Consider the following 14,234-nt stretch of genomic DNA (forward strand, 5'->3'; position numbering starts at 1 on the left):
TATGAGTTTATCCCATTTATTCTGTATCTTTAACATAAAGAAAGTTTAAAAAAATGTATTAACTCTAACTATATGTCCAAATTAATAGGTATTTTACATCTGAAACATATACAGTAAACATTAAAATATAAATGCATAGAGCTACATTATATTTTGCTTGTAATTAATCCTTTTGATAAAAATCTGATTCAATGCCTGCACTAAGTTCCTGTTTTAACAGTTATATTAAAACCACTTGAACAGTATGACCTGCTAATTAAAAAGGAGACTGGACTACCTTTGTGTTTGGGAATGGAATAGCTGATCTCAGATGGGGGTTTTGGGGCCAGGTGATGAACATACTGAGGCTTAACATCTGATTGGCTGGGTAGAGGAATTTTCCTCACGTCAACTTCATGGATGAGACAAGGACCTGAGTCCAGACACTGTCAGTAAAAAGCATACGTGATGAGAGAGAAGATTTCAAACTCTGGCTGCATGTAAAAAATGGTGATTTAAGAATTTGAGCTAAGGAAGAAAAATGCCTAAAATGTAAATGTACACGTGAGATTGTCCAGCATTTCAAATCGAAAATCATGCACATTTTATTCACTCTTTCATAATTATAGTATGAAAAGGACTTATTCTACTTATATATACATTTCTATTTCAAGAAGTTCTTCAAACTGATACGAAATAAAATGAAAACTTACCGGATTGGTGGTCATTTTCTGTTTAACCAACAATATCTTACAATTTACTGATGTAGAAAAAAATTTCTTCCTGAGATAATTCAATGATCAAACTTGCATGTAAATAATCTGGTAAATATGAATGTCCACTCCAGGTGTAATTGAAGCTATAAGAGAAGTTTTTTCAGAACTCCACTCTTTGGAAAGATAAAACTCAGATCTCTAGCATCTCCTCTCACATTCTCCCTGTTCTGCTCTCTGAGTTGTCACACCACAGTGATGAATTAGTTTATATGATCATCTGAGTGGCCACTCCTCACACTTCACCGGATCGGTTTAAAGTCTCCCTCCTGAGCACACAACAAGCACTATAAGGACTGTTGCCTAGTCTTAACATCCCAAAAGTGTTACCTGCTGAACTGTCAGGTTGGTGAGCAATACTGTCACGCTGAGTACTCAATGAAAAGGTACTACCCTGCATGAAGCGTGTACAGGCAAACACATTAAGCTTTTATGCCTGAGTCAATGATTGACAGCAAATGCAATGAGCCGGTATATCTGTTCATAAACCTGTAATGAATTAGCAGTCAGCTAAACTTAAATAACAAAGACAATTTCAACATAAAATGTTTTTTTTTTTACTATGGTTTGTTTTATTTATTTATACAGAAATCATGTTAAAGGGCAGTTTTTTTTTTAAAGAACAAGCAAGTAATATAAAGTAGAATAAAGTTGCTGTTAAACAGTTGAAATCTGTACACATATACATTTCTGAATGCTCTAAAAGATACTCTATAAGCTTTACAGCCTGACAAAATATTCATTCATTTTAATAGTAAAAGAACTGAACTAATAAACAGCTGAACTGAAACAAACCACCGCAGGATAAGGCATATCATACATTCTTAAGGCATGCATTCACGGTAAAAAGCTCTTCATTGGTAAAACTTAATAACATCATACAACAGTCAACAGTATGAAAACATTCACATCCTTTGGGCTAACATACAGAAACAATCTCACCTTCACATATACATGTCAGGCTCTTCCCTTTCAGCACCACAGTTTATTGGTCTTTTTAAATTCCTTCAGGATTTTGTGATTAACAGATTACTGCAGCAAACAAAAAGGGAATTTTATGGTTTGTGTTGCAAGAACTATTGCATGCAATCTGTTAAAGTGCAAAGGTAAGCAGAAATTAATAATTTAAAGAAAGAACTGTTGTTGATATGTTGGCGTTCTGTCTGAAAGTGGAAGCAATAGAAGATTCCTGTTATTGAAGAAAATCAAAAGAGGAATAAATAAGTAACAAGGAACTTGTTTCACCATGTTTATATTCTGAAGCTCATTTGCATAGCGTCTGTCCACTTACTTCCTAAACTATGTGTTGATTATATGCCTTCAATAATAGACAAAAACAGCATTATTTTTTGCAGGGTAAAATCTGTTGCTATCCAGAAATGGCCATACACTTGTTGCTGGAAGCAGGGGACTTGTCCAGCCCGAGTGTACCTTCTCTCAGGTCTACACCCAGGCCTGCCAGCCTGGGAAGAGTCTGCTGAGGTTTTTGGGGTCCATGGCTTGTTGGATGAGCAGGTTGACCTGCCCCCCCACACTGAGCACCGTGCCCTCCTCCACCCCCTTTAGCTTCTCCTGCAGCCTCAGCAGCACCCGCTCCGCCACTTTGTTGAAGCTCTGGCTGTCACTGCAGGAGGAAGAGTACGAGGTGATGAGACAGAGCTTTAAGAGAGTTAGAAACACTTCTACAACATCGCTGGAAGGGCTCTCATCTTGGAATCAAAAGATTCAAAACCAGTTGTCATCATCATCTACTGTAGCACCTGGATTTACGGTGGTTGTCTATGTCATCTCCCCCCATGGTGGAGCTGAGCGTTGCGTTGAGCTCCTGCTGTTCGTCATGCTGCAGGTAGAAGGCCTTCAATGGATTCATGGTCCAGTCGAACAAAGGGTCATACAGCAGCACCTGAACAGCACATTAACACACACACACACACACACACACACACACACACACACACACACACACACACACACACACACACACACACACACACACACACACACACACACACACACACACACACACACACACACACACACACACACACACACACACCCACACACACACACACACACACACACACACACAACACACACACACACACACACACACAGGCAATGTGGTAAAAGAAATGCCCGTGATTTATTCAAGGGTTTGTGTGTGGGTTGTCCCGTGTTCTTACCTCTACAATAGTCAGTAGAGCTTCTTGAGAGCTCCTCATCACCTCCATAGTCTTCTCACAACATCTGAGCCGAGAAAACAGGTGAAGTTCATTAATTTTCTATATTTAGAGTGTCTTTGAAGGCAACACAAAGCAAACTGTTTGACTGATTTGTTTACACTGAATATATATATAGTGGCTGACTGGAAGGTATGAAACCAATCTTAAAATGTATGGCATGTTTTGGAAAATAGTCAGGAATGTCTAGTGTGTACTTTGTAGTTAATTAGTACTTAGGTCTGTAGTTAACTAGTTATGTAGTTAATGGGCTAAAGGTTTCATGACAAATGAACCTTCCTATGATGGAAAGAAACACCATGTTGAAAACATTCTCAGGTTTGACTTCCCATTAGTCTTGGTTTACAACTATTTAATGACATTTTGGGTCATATCAGAGACAAAAAAACGCGATCTCCTGCTCACCTCCTGAAAACCCCCTCCACTCCAGTGATGCCCATCCCGTCCACAATGTCTCTGGACAGTCTAAAGGGGACAGTCTCGGGGGTGGGGAGGATCTTCCCCTGCTCAAAGGCCACACCTAAAAACCAACAGCAATGGAAAGGAAACAGAGAAAGGGATGTGTTAGGATGCAAGTTACACCATGTGTTCACAATGTCTTGATCTTTGAATTTAGAGCTTTAAAGAGTTGCATTTTGTAGCAAGAGTCCATATATGACATGTGATTTTGTGGATTGTAAGGGACTCGGATCAAACTCTTCCAGATGTAGAAACGACCTCCTGCAAAGTTACACAAGGCTGCTTCGTGTTGCTTGAATTACAGCCGGCTCAGTGCAGTCAGCAGTCACCTTTTCTGAAATGAAGAGTAAACTTTTCTATGTTTGCATAGATAAAAATTAATGAGAATAATTTTACCTAAATCGATGTGCACCAGTTCAGCAGTCTGCTCATCAACCAGAATATTCTGGATGTGTCTGTCACCCAGGCCTACAATGTAGCTAACTGCAGGCACAAAACGGAAAAGTCATAATTGATTGGTTGAATCTAAATTAGAGTGTATACAGAGGAAGTCAACAGGTCATCTACAATTTTTTTTTAATTCCCAATCCCAAGATGTGTGATATAATCAAATGTGTAGGAGCCTTTAACGGAGTTTATCATATATTTATTTTAAAAATAGCTTTAATAACTGTAATAATGTGTTACGTATCCATGTCATAATTTATACCTATCTTAAGATGGCCTGAGGGGCAACCTGGTATGGAGCTGAATACAAGACCTGGGGTGAACGTGCAGTACTGTCTGTACCTATAGAAGAGGTGGCCACACTGCGAGTGTAAGCCAGCCGTTTCTCCATCCACACTGCGGGGTCCAGGAATCTTTCCATGCAGAAATACCTGAAGACCGGCCTGAAGTTCTTGCACACCTCGCTGTAGGCCTGGAGCTTCTCATCAAACGCCAGCTTCTGAGCCTCCTGCAGTTGAATCAATTAAATACAAAGACTGATAACACACTGAAATTCAGAACAGTACCCGCGATGAGCAAACGGAGACAGCTGTGGTTTATTAGAGACGAATCCCTCAGTAATTGTGTATGACTGTGTTGTATCTTTTCCATTACAGCGCTAAATATGCCCGAGCAGTACCATCATCTTCCTGCGGCAGGCGAGGTTGGTCCAGTCCCGGGGTCTGAAGCGTTTGTGGGCTCCTTTATTGGGATCCACCAGAAATTCCCCAATAGGCACTGTGCCAGAACACCACTCTAACACACCGCTACGCTGTGAGAACGGCACCACCTGGGATGAAGTAGACAAAAAGTAGGTGCTGCAAGTGTTTTTTTTAAAATCTTGAATTGCTTTGATGAAAATAAGGGAATTACAAGTCGATGACACAAAGATCAAAGGCAATATGTAACAGAACAACCTAGTCCTTATTCATAAATCTCTTTGAATTAAATACCAAAGGAATAAATACAAGATCAAGTGAAAAAAAATTATTAAATAATGTGTGTAACCTTGTATCGCCTGATGTTGAGCTTCCTCTTGCGAGTGTCCGTGTTGCGCTGCAGCAGCATGGAGCACATGCTAAAAACCTGCTGCATCACTGCATCCTGTCGCAGGTCGTCCTGACCCTGTTCAAACCGAGAGGGCAAAGGTCATCGGAGAACACAGAATGTACAACAGCACCCGGGAGAACACTCTGTGTTCTCGAAAAAACTCACAGCGATGGCATATTAATCTATTTAATGAAGTTAAAGATCGGGAAAAACTGTTATTTCACCATGACTCTCCTAAGTATCGAAGTAGTGAATTGTTACACACACACACACACACGAAAAGAAAGAAAGGAACTGAAGTTAAAAGTGAGCCGGTCCCCCGTTAAGGCTGGTCAGACTTTAATTACACCTGACAGCAGCTTAAGCTTCAAAGAGAGGGGATTTGTTTAGCGAATAACACACACATACCAAACAGAAAAAAATGTCTTTGCACGTTTGTAGCTCAACCTCACTTACGGCATACTTCTGACATTGTCCGAAGTTTCCCTTTTACAGATGTAGCACACAACAAAAGATTGTCCGAGTCAGAAGCGTTCTTACTTAGTTGAAATACTCTGTTTGGGTGAGGCGAGGAGTGGCGCTGAGTAGAGCGTGCAGGAGGCAGGACATGATGTGGCGGTCAAGTAGCCAGTTCGTAATTTGGTCATAAACAACCGAGTCTCTTGTCGCCCTTACAGACAGAAGTTCCCGAGTCTCGTCGTCTCTCCAGTTAAACATTTTGGGTGCAGTCTTAGTGTAAATAACCTTTTTTCTTCACCCTCTCACCATTAGGTTAGTTTTTTTTTCCGCTTTCAGCTGGCCGCATGATAGAAACGTTGTCAACACGCCCACTCGCTTGCTGTGAATTCTCCAGACAGTGATACTCTATTCACACATGGGCTCAATTGGAAATTACACAGACTTTGTACTAGGGAACTGGCTGGGTAGACTGCTTGATGTCCGATCCAACTGACATTTGCGTTCTCACATACAGCTCTGTCGGATAATGTCTAGATCATTTTAGGTTTGCAGTGCATGTGTGGAACAGGCACACATTAGACACACACACAGACACACACACAGACGTCACTTACCTTGACCAGTTGTCTCCTGCTCTTGCCGTCAGAGCCGACACAGTCAATGATCTTGGGCAGGTTGACTCCTCCGGCCAGGTGATACTGGGGCAAGAAGGACCTGACAGTCACCAGGTTGTCATAGCAACCAGATGGATCCACCTATTTGCATGAAACAATTCAATTCAATTTTATTTATAGTATCAAATCATAACAAGAGTTATCTCAGGACACTTTACAAATAGAGTAGGTCTAGACAACACTCTATAATTTACAAAGACCCAACAATTCCAGTAATTCCCCCAAGAGCAAGCATTTAGTTCAATAGTGGCGAGGAAAAACTTGGACAGACCCAGGCTCTTGGTAGGCGGTGTCTGACGGTGCCGACAACACTTGGTATCTCACAAAACAGTTTTTAAAAGATATTGTCCTAAAAAATTTAATATTGAAATGCACGTGTCATCGATGGAGCTGGTTTGGTCTGGAGGAGTTTTTTATTGTACTGTTGTTTAACATGTGGGACAGGAAACAAGTGATCAAACACTGATTTGATATCACAAGAAGGGAAGTTCAAATTTAAGGTTTGAGAAGTCTGTAAGTCTGACGAGTGATTTACTGCCAACGATGTTCAAGCAACTCAGACAGAAAATCGAAGATCTATTTTTTCACATGAACAAAAATAAAAAAAAAAAAGGGAAATCTTCACATTATTTGACATTCAACTAGAATATCATCCAAATAAAATCCACTGGGTCAATCAAATTAAATCAAATCAATCCCATCATTCCTTGTAAAACTTAATAGGAACTCCCTAGCATCCGTAAATATTTGAGCAAGTGAATGAAAATTGAGAAGTTTGATCACCTCTCACCTTGATCTCCATTGTGGGGATGACAACCTCATCCAGGTCTTTGATTTGCATGATGGGCTGATCAGCGGGGATGGGAATAGCCTCTACAATGAAACAAGGACACAAAGGATGACTTAGCAGCTGGACATATAATACACACATTCAGGGGTAAGGAAAAGAGAAGCATCCTTCCCCCAATTTTACTCTTAATCAAACAGAAATAAAGTATGTAGGATAAATGTTTGAATTTCTTGACATTTAAAAAATGACAGAAAGCCTTAAATCCTTGAAATGCCACCATCTGTGTTTGTTTAAAGACGTCACTGTGCTTTGACTACTCACTCTTCTCGGTCTTGTGTTTGCTGGCGTCCATATAAGCCAGAGTGATGTAGGCATCACACAGACGCTCGATCCCTCGGATCATTTCGCCTCTCTTTTTCCTGATCGCACTGATGATCTTCTGGGCCACATCTGAACGCTCCTGCACGAGAAACAAAAACAGTGCAAAAATAGAACTGGTGGTGTTAAAGGTCCATTGTGTAACGTGTTTAGGTCAAAATCTGTGTTGCCCATTCACAAACTTGTCCTTTTTCATGAATATTTACCTCCACCATCAATTCCAAGTATTCCTTTTGGCTTGAAATTTTACACTTGCATTCGCATGAACTGGGGTAGACGCTCCATATTCATGCGCCATCTTGAAATACGTTAGCCGGTAAGGGACATACAGGACATACTGCTCCGCCTTTCGCGTTTTCGCTGTCACGTGATAAACTCACAGTTGCTGCTAATGCTGCTAATGGGTATCGTCGCTTCCCGGCCCAGGCAAGTTTGAAGAAGGAAACATGGAGGACCACACATATTCAAAATCCAAATTTCAGGAACAGCAGTAAACTTCTTCTTCGCCCAGAAAAAGAAAAAGGATATTGAAAAGAGCAAGAGACCGGCTTTTTGAAGCGTGAAGGCTACCGTAGCTGTAATACGTACTTTGAACTGCGTGGTGCGAGAGAGTTGATTGAGATATATGATCTCACTGCTAGATGGAGAAATTCCTACACACCGGACCTTTAAAAAAGCTCTGCAGAGAATTATTTTGGAAAGGTGGCTGAAGGACAATGGTGCATTTTCTACTTCAAAACAAGACTGGTATAGAATAAAACTAATGTAGAATAAAACTAATGGCTACATAAACCTTGGAGGAGCCTCACTTTTTCTTTGTATTCCAACATCATGAATATGTGTCACGTTCAAGCTACACATGAAACGGAGAACTATCTAATAAGTCTCACCAGGTCAAATGGTGAGGGCTGCCGTGGAGTGCTCTTAGACAGCCGGGTCTTGCAAAAGTTTTCGTCTTTGTTGGCGTTCACCAGGGCAAGGATGATGAAGAGTGTGTGGTGAGGGTGCTCCAGAGACGCTCGGTAGATCAGCTGTGAGGAGAGAAAACAGCAGGTAAAATCTTGTGTTTGCTACAAAGTTGGGTTTTCTCAGGAATTGAGGGACACTGGCTGGACTAATTCTGCAGGTACACGAAAGTCAGCATTGAGAAAAGTCAGCTGTAGATGGCTGCGTCTTGCAGGAGACCAATAAAATACAGCCGTTAATGTTTATTAATAAAAAATACAAAAATTGCATTACATCGATGAGGACATCATGGAAGCCCGTGTCCTCAGTGACGCCAGTTACCATCTTGGTTCCCATGCGAGCTGCCAGCTGATACATGAGAGGCAGAAACTTGTAGGAAGGAATCTGCTTCACCCCTTTCTGGAACACAAAATAAGTGAAATCTTAAGCATTGAGCTTTCATCTTACAGAGTGGCTTTTATCCCAAACTTAAATGCAAAGCAATTTGGGTGCGTTTTACCAACCTTCATCATGACGTTTACGGTCTTAACGTCGGCATTCTCCAGCCAGAGTGAAGCCAGGCGGAACACCCAGGTGTCGTGCTCCTCACCTTGCTCCAGACACTGGATGTAATTCTCCACCGCCTTACACAGGAAACGCTGTCTGTCTGCCTGCAGGTTGGACAGGGCCTTCTCATCCAGCTCTAGCTCTCTCTGCACCTTTATTGTGTACCTGTGAAGTCAAAAAGAAGAGCACATCTAAAATGTTAAATCTCTTTACGGAAAGGAGCCGCCGTGTAGCAAAAAACAGTGTTTTAAAAAATTGTGATTTAAAGAAGTAAAAAACAAAACAAGTAGATTTGTTATCACAGACCTGTTGGACGTCACTTTACGCTCCTTCATCAAGTCCACTTCTTCTTTGGCCTTCTCCAGCAGCGCCTGCTTGTTCTCAAACTCAGAGGAGTTCATGTATTTGTCGATGCTCTGGTACTGAGCGTCAGAGAAGCGGGCCAGTGACAGGAAGGCCTCAGTCCGCTGACTCTGCAGCCTGGAGTCCTGAACTCCTGATTCCTGCTCGATCACCTCCACGGCCTGAGAGAACAGCACATGAGAGACTTTTACAGCAGTGAAAAAAAAAAAGGTAAAGGTGTCAATGGAAAAATGTAAAAACTGTGGGCTACTACTTCCACTAGAAGCACTTAAAAAGCTCAAGAAATATCACTACAAAAAAAGGTTGGATGGCAATGGCACACAGGTACAGGCAAACACAAACACGCACATGAATAATTTTATTTTGTCCATATGAATCTGCTGTAGCCCGAGGGCATAAACTGTAAACTCGCAGAAGTTTAATATTTATGTCTTTGGGCCTGCTCCTAATTTATCTGGACATTAATAATGAATGTCTGTATATAAGAGTGCGGGTGGCCAGACACTGCCTGGCTGATGGGTAATAACTCATTCAGTTCTCTGAGGGAGGCCTGCTGCGTGTGTACGAATATGTGTTACAGAGATTCATTAAGTCAAATGTATTAGGTAATTTGAGACCTTTTAGTTTCCTGTCTGCCTGCTTTTGCCACTCACATGAACAAGAAAAAAAAGGTCTTGGTAGAAAATAGTTCTGCACTGAAGCTGATTTTTATTTAAGCAATGACAAAACTATTTTTAAATCTGTACAACCCCTTTTATGACATCTAATGAGTTTGTATGAAAACAGTTATGTTTTCCTAAGCAGATATCCCTTAACATATTGTAAGTCATAGAACAAGGCTTGCCCAATAAATAGGGTCATTATCTTTTAGCTTCCTCTTACCCTCTCCAGGTACTTCTCCAGTATTACTCCAGGGCTTTCCAGGCAGGTCTCAGCCAGCCAGTTACCACACAGCCTGAGGCACTCAGTGTAGACCGGGACCAGAGCAGGATTCAAGTCCACCTAACCAACAAAAAACAAAACTTCTTGTAAGTTTTGATTTTACCCAATTCTTTTTGTTCCGATGCATGATGATGAAGTTAGTCATGTTCAAAAACTTCTCAATCTCACTGTGTTACATGTGGAAAATAGCCTCAGGGGATAGCATTATAACATTTAAGTATGTTCCATAATTAAAGTAAGGTTTTTGATACAACACAGGTGATAAATATCTTCTAAAGCGGTGTTTGTGTCTGACCTTTTCTTCAAGGTTGTGTATCATCCCTCTTAGCAGGCCCAGCGCCAATCCCTGCTCTCCCTTTGCCCAGAACACCTGGGCTTCTTCCAGTTGCCATGACAACACAGGGGATGATGCCCAGGACCCTCCACCACCATGCTGCTTCATCTGGAAGACTGCCCGCTCTGCCAGCTGGACAGGAATCACAACACTGTGAGCATTTTGTAGTTAACCGTGCTGATCATATTCACATAGAAAATAAAAGACACACACACACACACACACACACACACACACACACACACACACACACAAACACACAAACACACAAACACACAAACACACTCAGATGCTACCTGTGTATTCCCAGCCTTGCGAGCCAACCGGCAGAGCTCCATGAGGTGGTCAGTGAGCACAGAGCTGAGGTACTGGGTGCTGTCGGGGTTTCCCACCGTGGACATCAGGGTGTGCTGGGCCACAGAGCGGACAGCCAGAATGGGCTCCACCAAAGCAAAGTCACTGTCAGCGAGAAGCTGGGAGTGCTGTCGCCACTGGCTGCAAACTTCCGTCAGAGTCACATCTGAGAAGGGCCTGATATAAAAAAGTACATAAACAAATGTACTGTATATTAGGGAAAGTTTCTAAAAAAAATTCACTGCAGTAGACATCTCCATCAACACAACCCAAGATGGCAGGAAACAAATAAACCCTCAAGACTCTTTTCCTGTGTTAATGACTATGTGGTATGTTGTTACGAATGTTTTACTGCTAATGTCACCTAGAAAAGAGCTGTTTAACGCTCTCCAGCTCCCTGATGCTCTGCAGGTTCCTGAGAGCCGGGTACAGAGAAGACACAGCCTCTAGACTGCCTCTGCACAGCTCCTCCACATCTGCAACCCTGTGAAAACACACAAGCGCATACAGTAGATTGGTGAATTATTTTACAAGTGGAGAATTGAATTAAGAGTTCAAACTTGAAATTCCATGAGTGTCCTAAATGTCTACTATACCTGGCCTGTTTCATAGTTTCATCAAATATGGAGAACTCTTTGTCCCTCAGCGCTTGCAGGGAACAAAACACTGATTCGTGGAAGCCTGGTTTGGATTTCTCACTCCTGATACAACAAATTAGATTTGGAGGAAAAATTTAATAAGTGAGAGATTGCCTCCGATTCTCTGATGGTTTACAGTTGTGTTTTGTGTAGCAGGCACCGCGCTCTCAGCTGTGTGTTTATGTTCCGCTTCGCCTCACCTCTCCAACAGCTCACAGTCCCACTGTGTGTTCCTCCAGGCGGCTTTGAAGCGAAGCTCTCTCAGCTCGGCTCCCCACTCCACCCCTTCACTCTCCAGACCCCTCATGTAGGTGGCAAGAATGCTGCACAGACCAAAGTTCTGCAGGCCCTGTTGGAGCAAAGATTACAACTGAAGAGGCTGAACTACACTGCATTAATTCTTGATATAATTAATGTATTTATAAATTAAATGTGGACCGGCACCGGACCTTGGAGGAATGCTGGGCCGGGACCCCCCAAATACATAAAATAAATATTTAGAGTTATTGATGAATACATAACCGGGCATGGGCTGCTGTGGGACCGCTGTATTAGAGTCTGCACACACAGGATGATAGGGAGGCACGCAGGTGTCATGGCTCAAATCAAACAGGTGTCTTCCTCTGTTCTGGCAACTCTGTCAGCGTCAACCAGGCCACTTTTCCAGGGCTTCAGCCCCGAATGTTTTGACTGTACCCCCGAATGTAATTTTAAATCTAGATAATACAAAGTTTAGGTGTGCAATAATATTGCTACATTTTCAAACACACAGAGCTCTGAAGCAGAACCGTCCGTCGCTTTGTGTCCACTCTCTCTGTAAAAATAGAGGTGAGCAGCGCGGCTGGTAAGTGTAGCAACTTTAGTTAATTCTAGTGGACTCGCTCTGCTGCGGGCAGTGACGCGGTGCATCCGTGCTCCACCTCCGATAGAGAGCAACATACAACCACTTCTCTAAGCTTTGTCAGAGACCAGAGACCCAAATGGGCCTCTGTGTCTGTCAGACTGAATGAGATACTACCATATCAGCGGAGCAATAACATGTGCACAGCAGACTATATTACAACTCTCCAAATCCGGAGAACACAGATGGGAGGAGTCATTTTTTGAATGTGCACAGAAAGTTTTAAACATGAGCAGAAATCTTGCTGAAACACATCTGAGCTATTTTAGTCCAGGGGTTTATAAATGAATTAAAATTAATTAATGTATGATTCACATGAATAAGTCCCACATGCACATTTAAAGAGGTTACTTCCCCAACAAAAGACGCAAAAGAGGAGGGAAGAGTAAATTAGGCCTACATGTGTGTTGACATAGTAGTTGAAAGTAATACAGAATGCCTGAGGGCCTTATTTTTTCTATATTTTCAATTTGTTCCAGCATAAATTGATGTAGAAAAGGGTAGAAATAGGTGCATAAAAATTAAAAATTATATCTCTTCACAAAATCTGGAAATAAAACCTATGCCACTGGGTTGCCAGACCAGATGTGACTGGTCCAGATGTTTGTGCCAGCTCACCAGGGTGGAGGATACTGGGAAACTTTAGGCCACTATTGTGCTTCTCTAACCTCTGTGCATCTCTAAATGTAACTGTAAATAATTCATTAAATGTTTCATAGAATGAACAAATAGTCTTTATTTTCCCAATACATTACATGAGTGGGGCACAGAGGACGAGGGCTAAACATTACTGGGCCTTGGCACCAAAAACGTTTGAGAAAGGCTGTGATATAACACATTAGAATCTAACTTTCTTTCATTATTTTACCTCCACAATTCCCACTTGTCGAGTAACTTCAGGCAGAGTAGAGTGAAGGTCGTATGAAGTCAGGGCCTTCCCCCACATAGCCTCATGTTCATAGGTTCGAATCCTATAAATGAACGTGACAAAACAACCTTTTGTAGTTCTGATAATGACTGAACACACCAGGTTACAAGTGATAATGTGAAGGGATGCAGGTCTCATTAATCAACATATTGATTACCTTGTCAGCGGACTGGTCATCGTCTCCCCGCTGCAGCCATACAGACTATCAGGCTCTCCGATGCTGCGATACACCTCAATCAGCAGCTCCTACAAACATGTAAGAGAGTCGTACACAGAACAAATGAAATAATTATTTTAATACACATGACAGAATGACCGAATAAACTATTTTACAGCCATTTACATTGTTGTGCCCAATCCCTGTACTTTACAATGCATGTTGAGCTTTGGTGAATAATTTGAGTTTGAAGTTGGTAGTCATTACACTACACATCAAACTGTAACTGTTATTTCCAGGGGGACTTTTTCAGAAATATGTTTTTACATCAAGGAGAAATCTGAATGAGCAATTGGTTTTTATTGTTAATTTACAAAACAAAATTGTTACATAAAGAACTGACCTGCAGGCTGATATTAGTGTCCTCCCTACTCTTCTCAGTCAGGCTGGAGATGGTGAAGTTCTGGCTGTTCTCTTCAAAATTGATCTTACGTGTCACTCTGGACTTGGTTCTGCAGATTTGGTAAATACATGGATCCAAAAAAAAAAAGGGAGAATTGGATAAAACTCTCAAAACACACACACAAAAAAAATGAATTGATCTAGATTTAGTTTTTCTATTATAACCCAGATTTAAAAAAACAAACATTAAAACTGCAAAAAAAAAAAGAAAGGAAAAACAACATATACATATTGTGGCACATAGAGTGCACATTTAACATTTTATGCATATGAAAAGTAAAAGTTAACTTAAAATAATATGGAAAGGTCTTAATCCATCACATAACTAGACATGAATTAAAATCCCATGTTTTAA

General features: G+C 41.4%; 1 protein-coding gene across 2 annotated transcripts in view; it reads right to left on the reverse strand.

Annotated features, from left to right (window-relative positions):
* Positions 1 to 297: 297 nt before the first annotated feature.
* The window catches only part of atm (ATM serine/threonine kinase), a 29,339-nt gene continuing 15,402 nt past the window's right edge, over positions 298 to 14,234 (reverse strand). Inside the window, exons 40-64 of one of the 2 annotated variants that reach the window (XR_005641870.1) lie at positions 13,821 to 13,929; positions 13,418 to 13,506; positions 13,201 to 13,303; positions 11,632 to 11,780; positions 11,390 to 11,494; positions 11,158 to 11,277; positions 10,736 to 10,970; positions 10,401 to 10,571; positions 10,046 to 10,165; positions 9,107 to 9,324; positions 8,758 to 8,965; positions 8,528 to 8,653; positions 8,179 to 8,319; positions 7,232 to 7,370; positions 6,911 to 6,993; positions 6,061 to 6,201; positions 4,946 to 5,062; positions 4,578 to 4,727; positions 4,241 to 4,406; positions 3,848 to 3,934; positions 3,398 to 3,512; positions 2,936 to 2,999; positions 2,513 to 2,655; positions 1,695 to 2,376; positions 298 to 425 (exon numbers count right to left, since the gene is read on the reverse strand). Coding sequence is in view for 1 of the 2 variants with exons in the window: in XM_039824880.1 (XP_039680814.1) it covers positions 2,196 to 2,376; positions 2,513 to 2,655; positions 2,936 to 2,999; positions 3,398 to 3,512; positions 3,848 to 3,934; positions 4,241 to 4,406; positions 4,578 to 4,727; positions 4,946 to 5,062; positions 6,061 to 6,201; positions 6,911 to 6,993; positions 7,232 to 7,370; positions 8,179 to 8,319; positions 8,528 to 8,653; positions 8,758 to 8,965; positions 9,107 to 9,324; positions 10,046 to 10,165; positions 10,401 to 10,571; positions 10,736 to 10,970; positions 11,158 to 11,277; positions 11,390 to 11,494; positions 11,632 to 11,780; positions 13,201 to 13,303; positions 13,418 to 13,506; positions 13,821 to 13,929 (3,280 nt within the window). In the remaining variant the exon portion in view is untranslated. Of the gene's footprint in view, positions 426 to 1,312; positions 2,377 to 2,512; positions 2,656 to 2,935; positions 3,000 to 3,397; positions 3,513 to 3,847; positions 3,935 to 4,240; positions 4,407 to 4,577; positions 4,728 to 4,945; positions 5,063 to 6,060; positions 6,202 to 6,910; positions 6,994 to 7,231; positions 7,371 to 8,178; positions 8,320 to 8,527; positions 8,654 to 8,757; positions 8,966 to 9,106; positions 9,325 to 10,045; positions 10,166 to 10,400; positions 10,572 to 10,735; positions 10,971 to 11,157; positions 11,278 to 11,389; positions 11,495 to 11,631; positions 11,781 to 13,200; positions 13,304 to 13,417; positions 13,507 to 13,820; positions 13,930 to 14,234 lie in introns of those variants that run through there. The other variant, XM_039824880.1, reaches the window with a different exon arrangement.

Source organism: Perca fluviatilis, chromosome 2, assembly GCF_010015445.1.
Source record: "Perca fluviatilis chromosome 2, GENO_Pfluv_1.0, whole genome shotgun sequence".
NCBI lineage: Eukaryota > Metazoa > Chordata > Actinopteri > Perciformes > Percidae > Perca > Perca fluviatilis.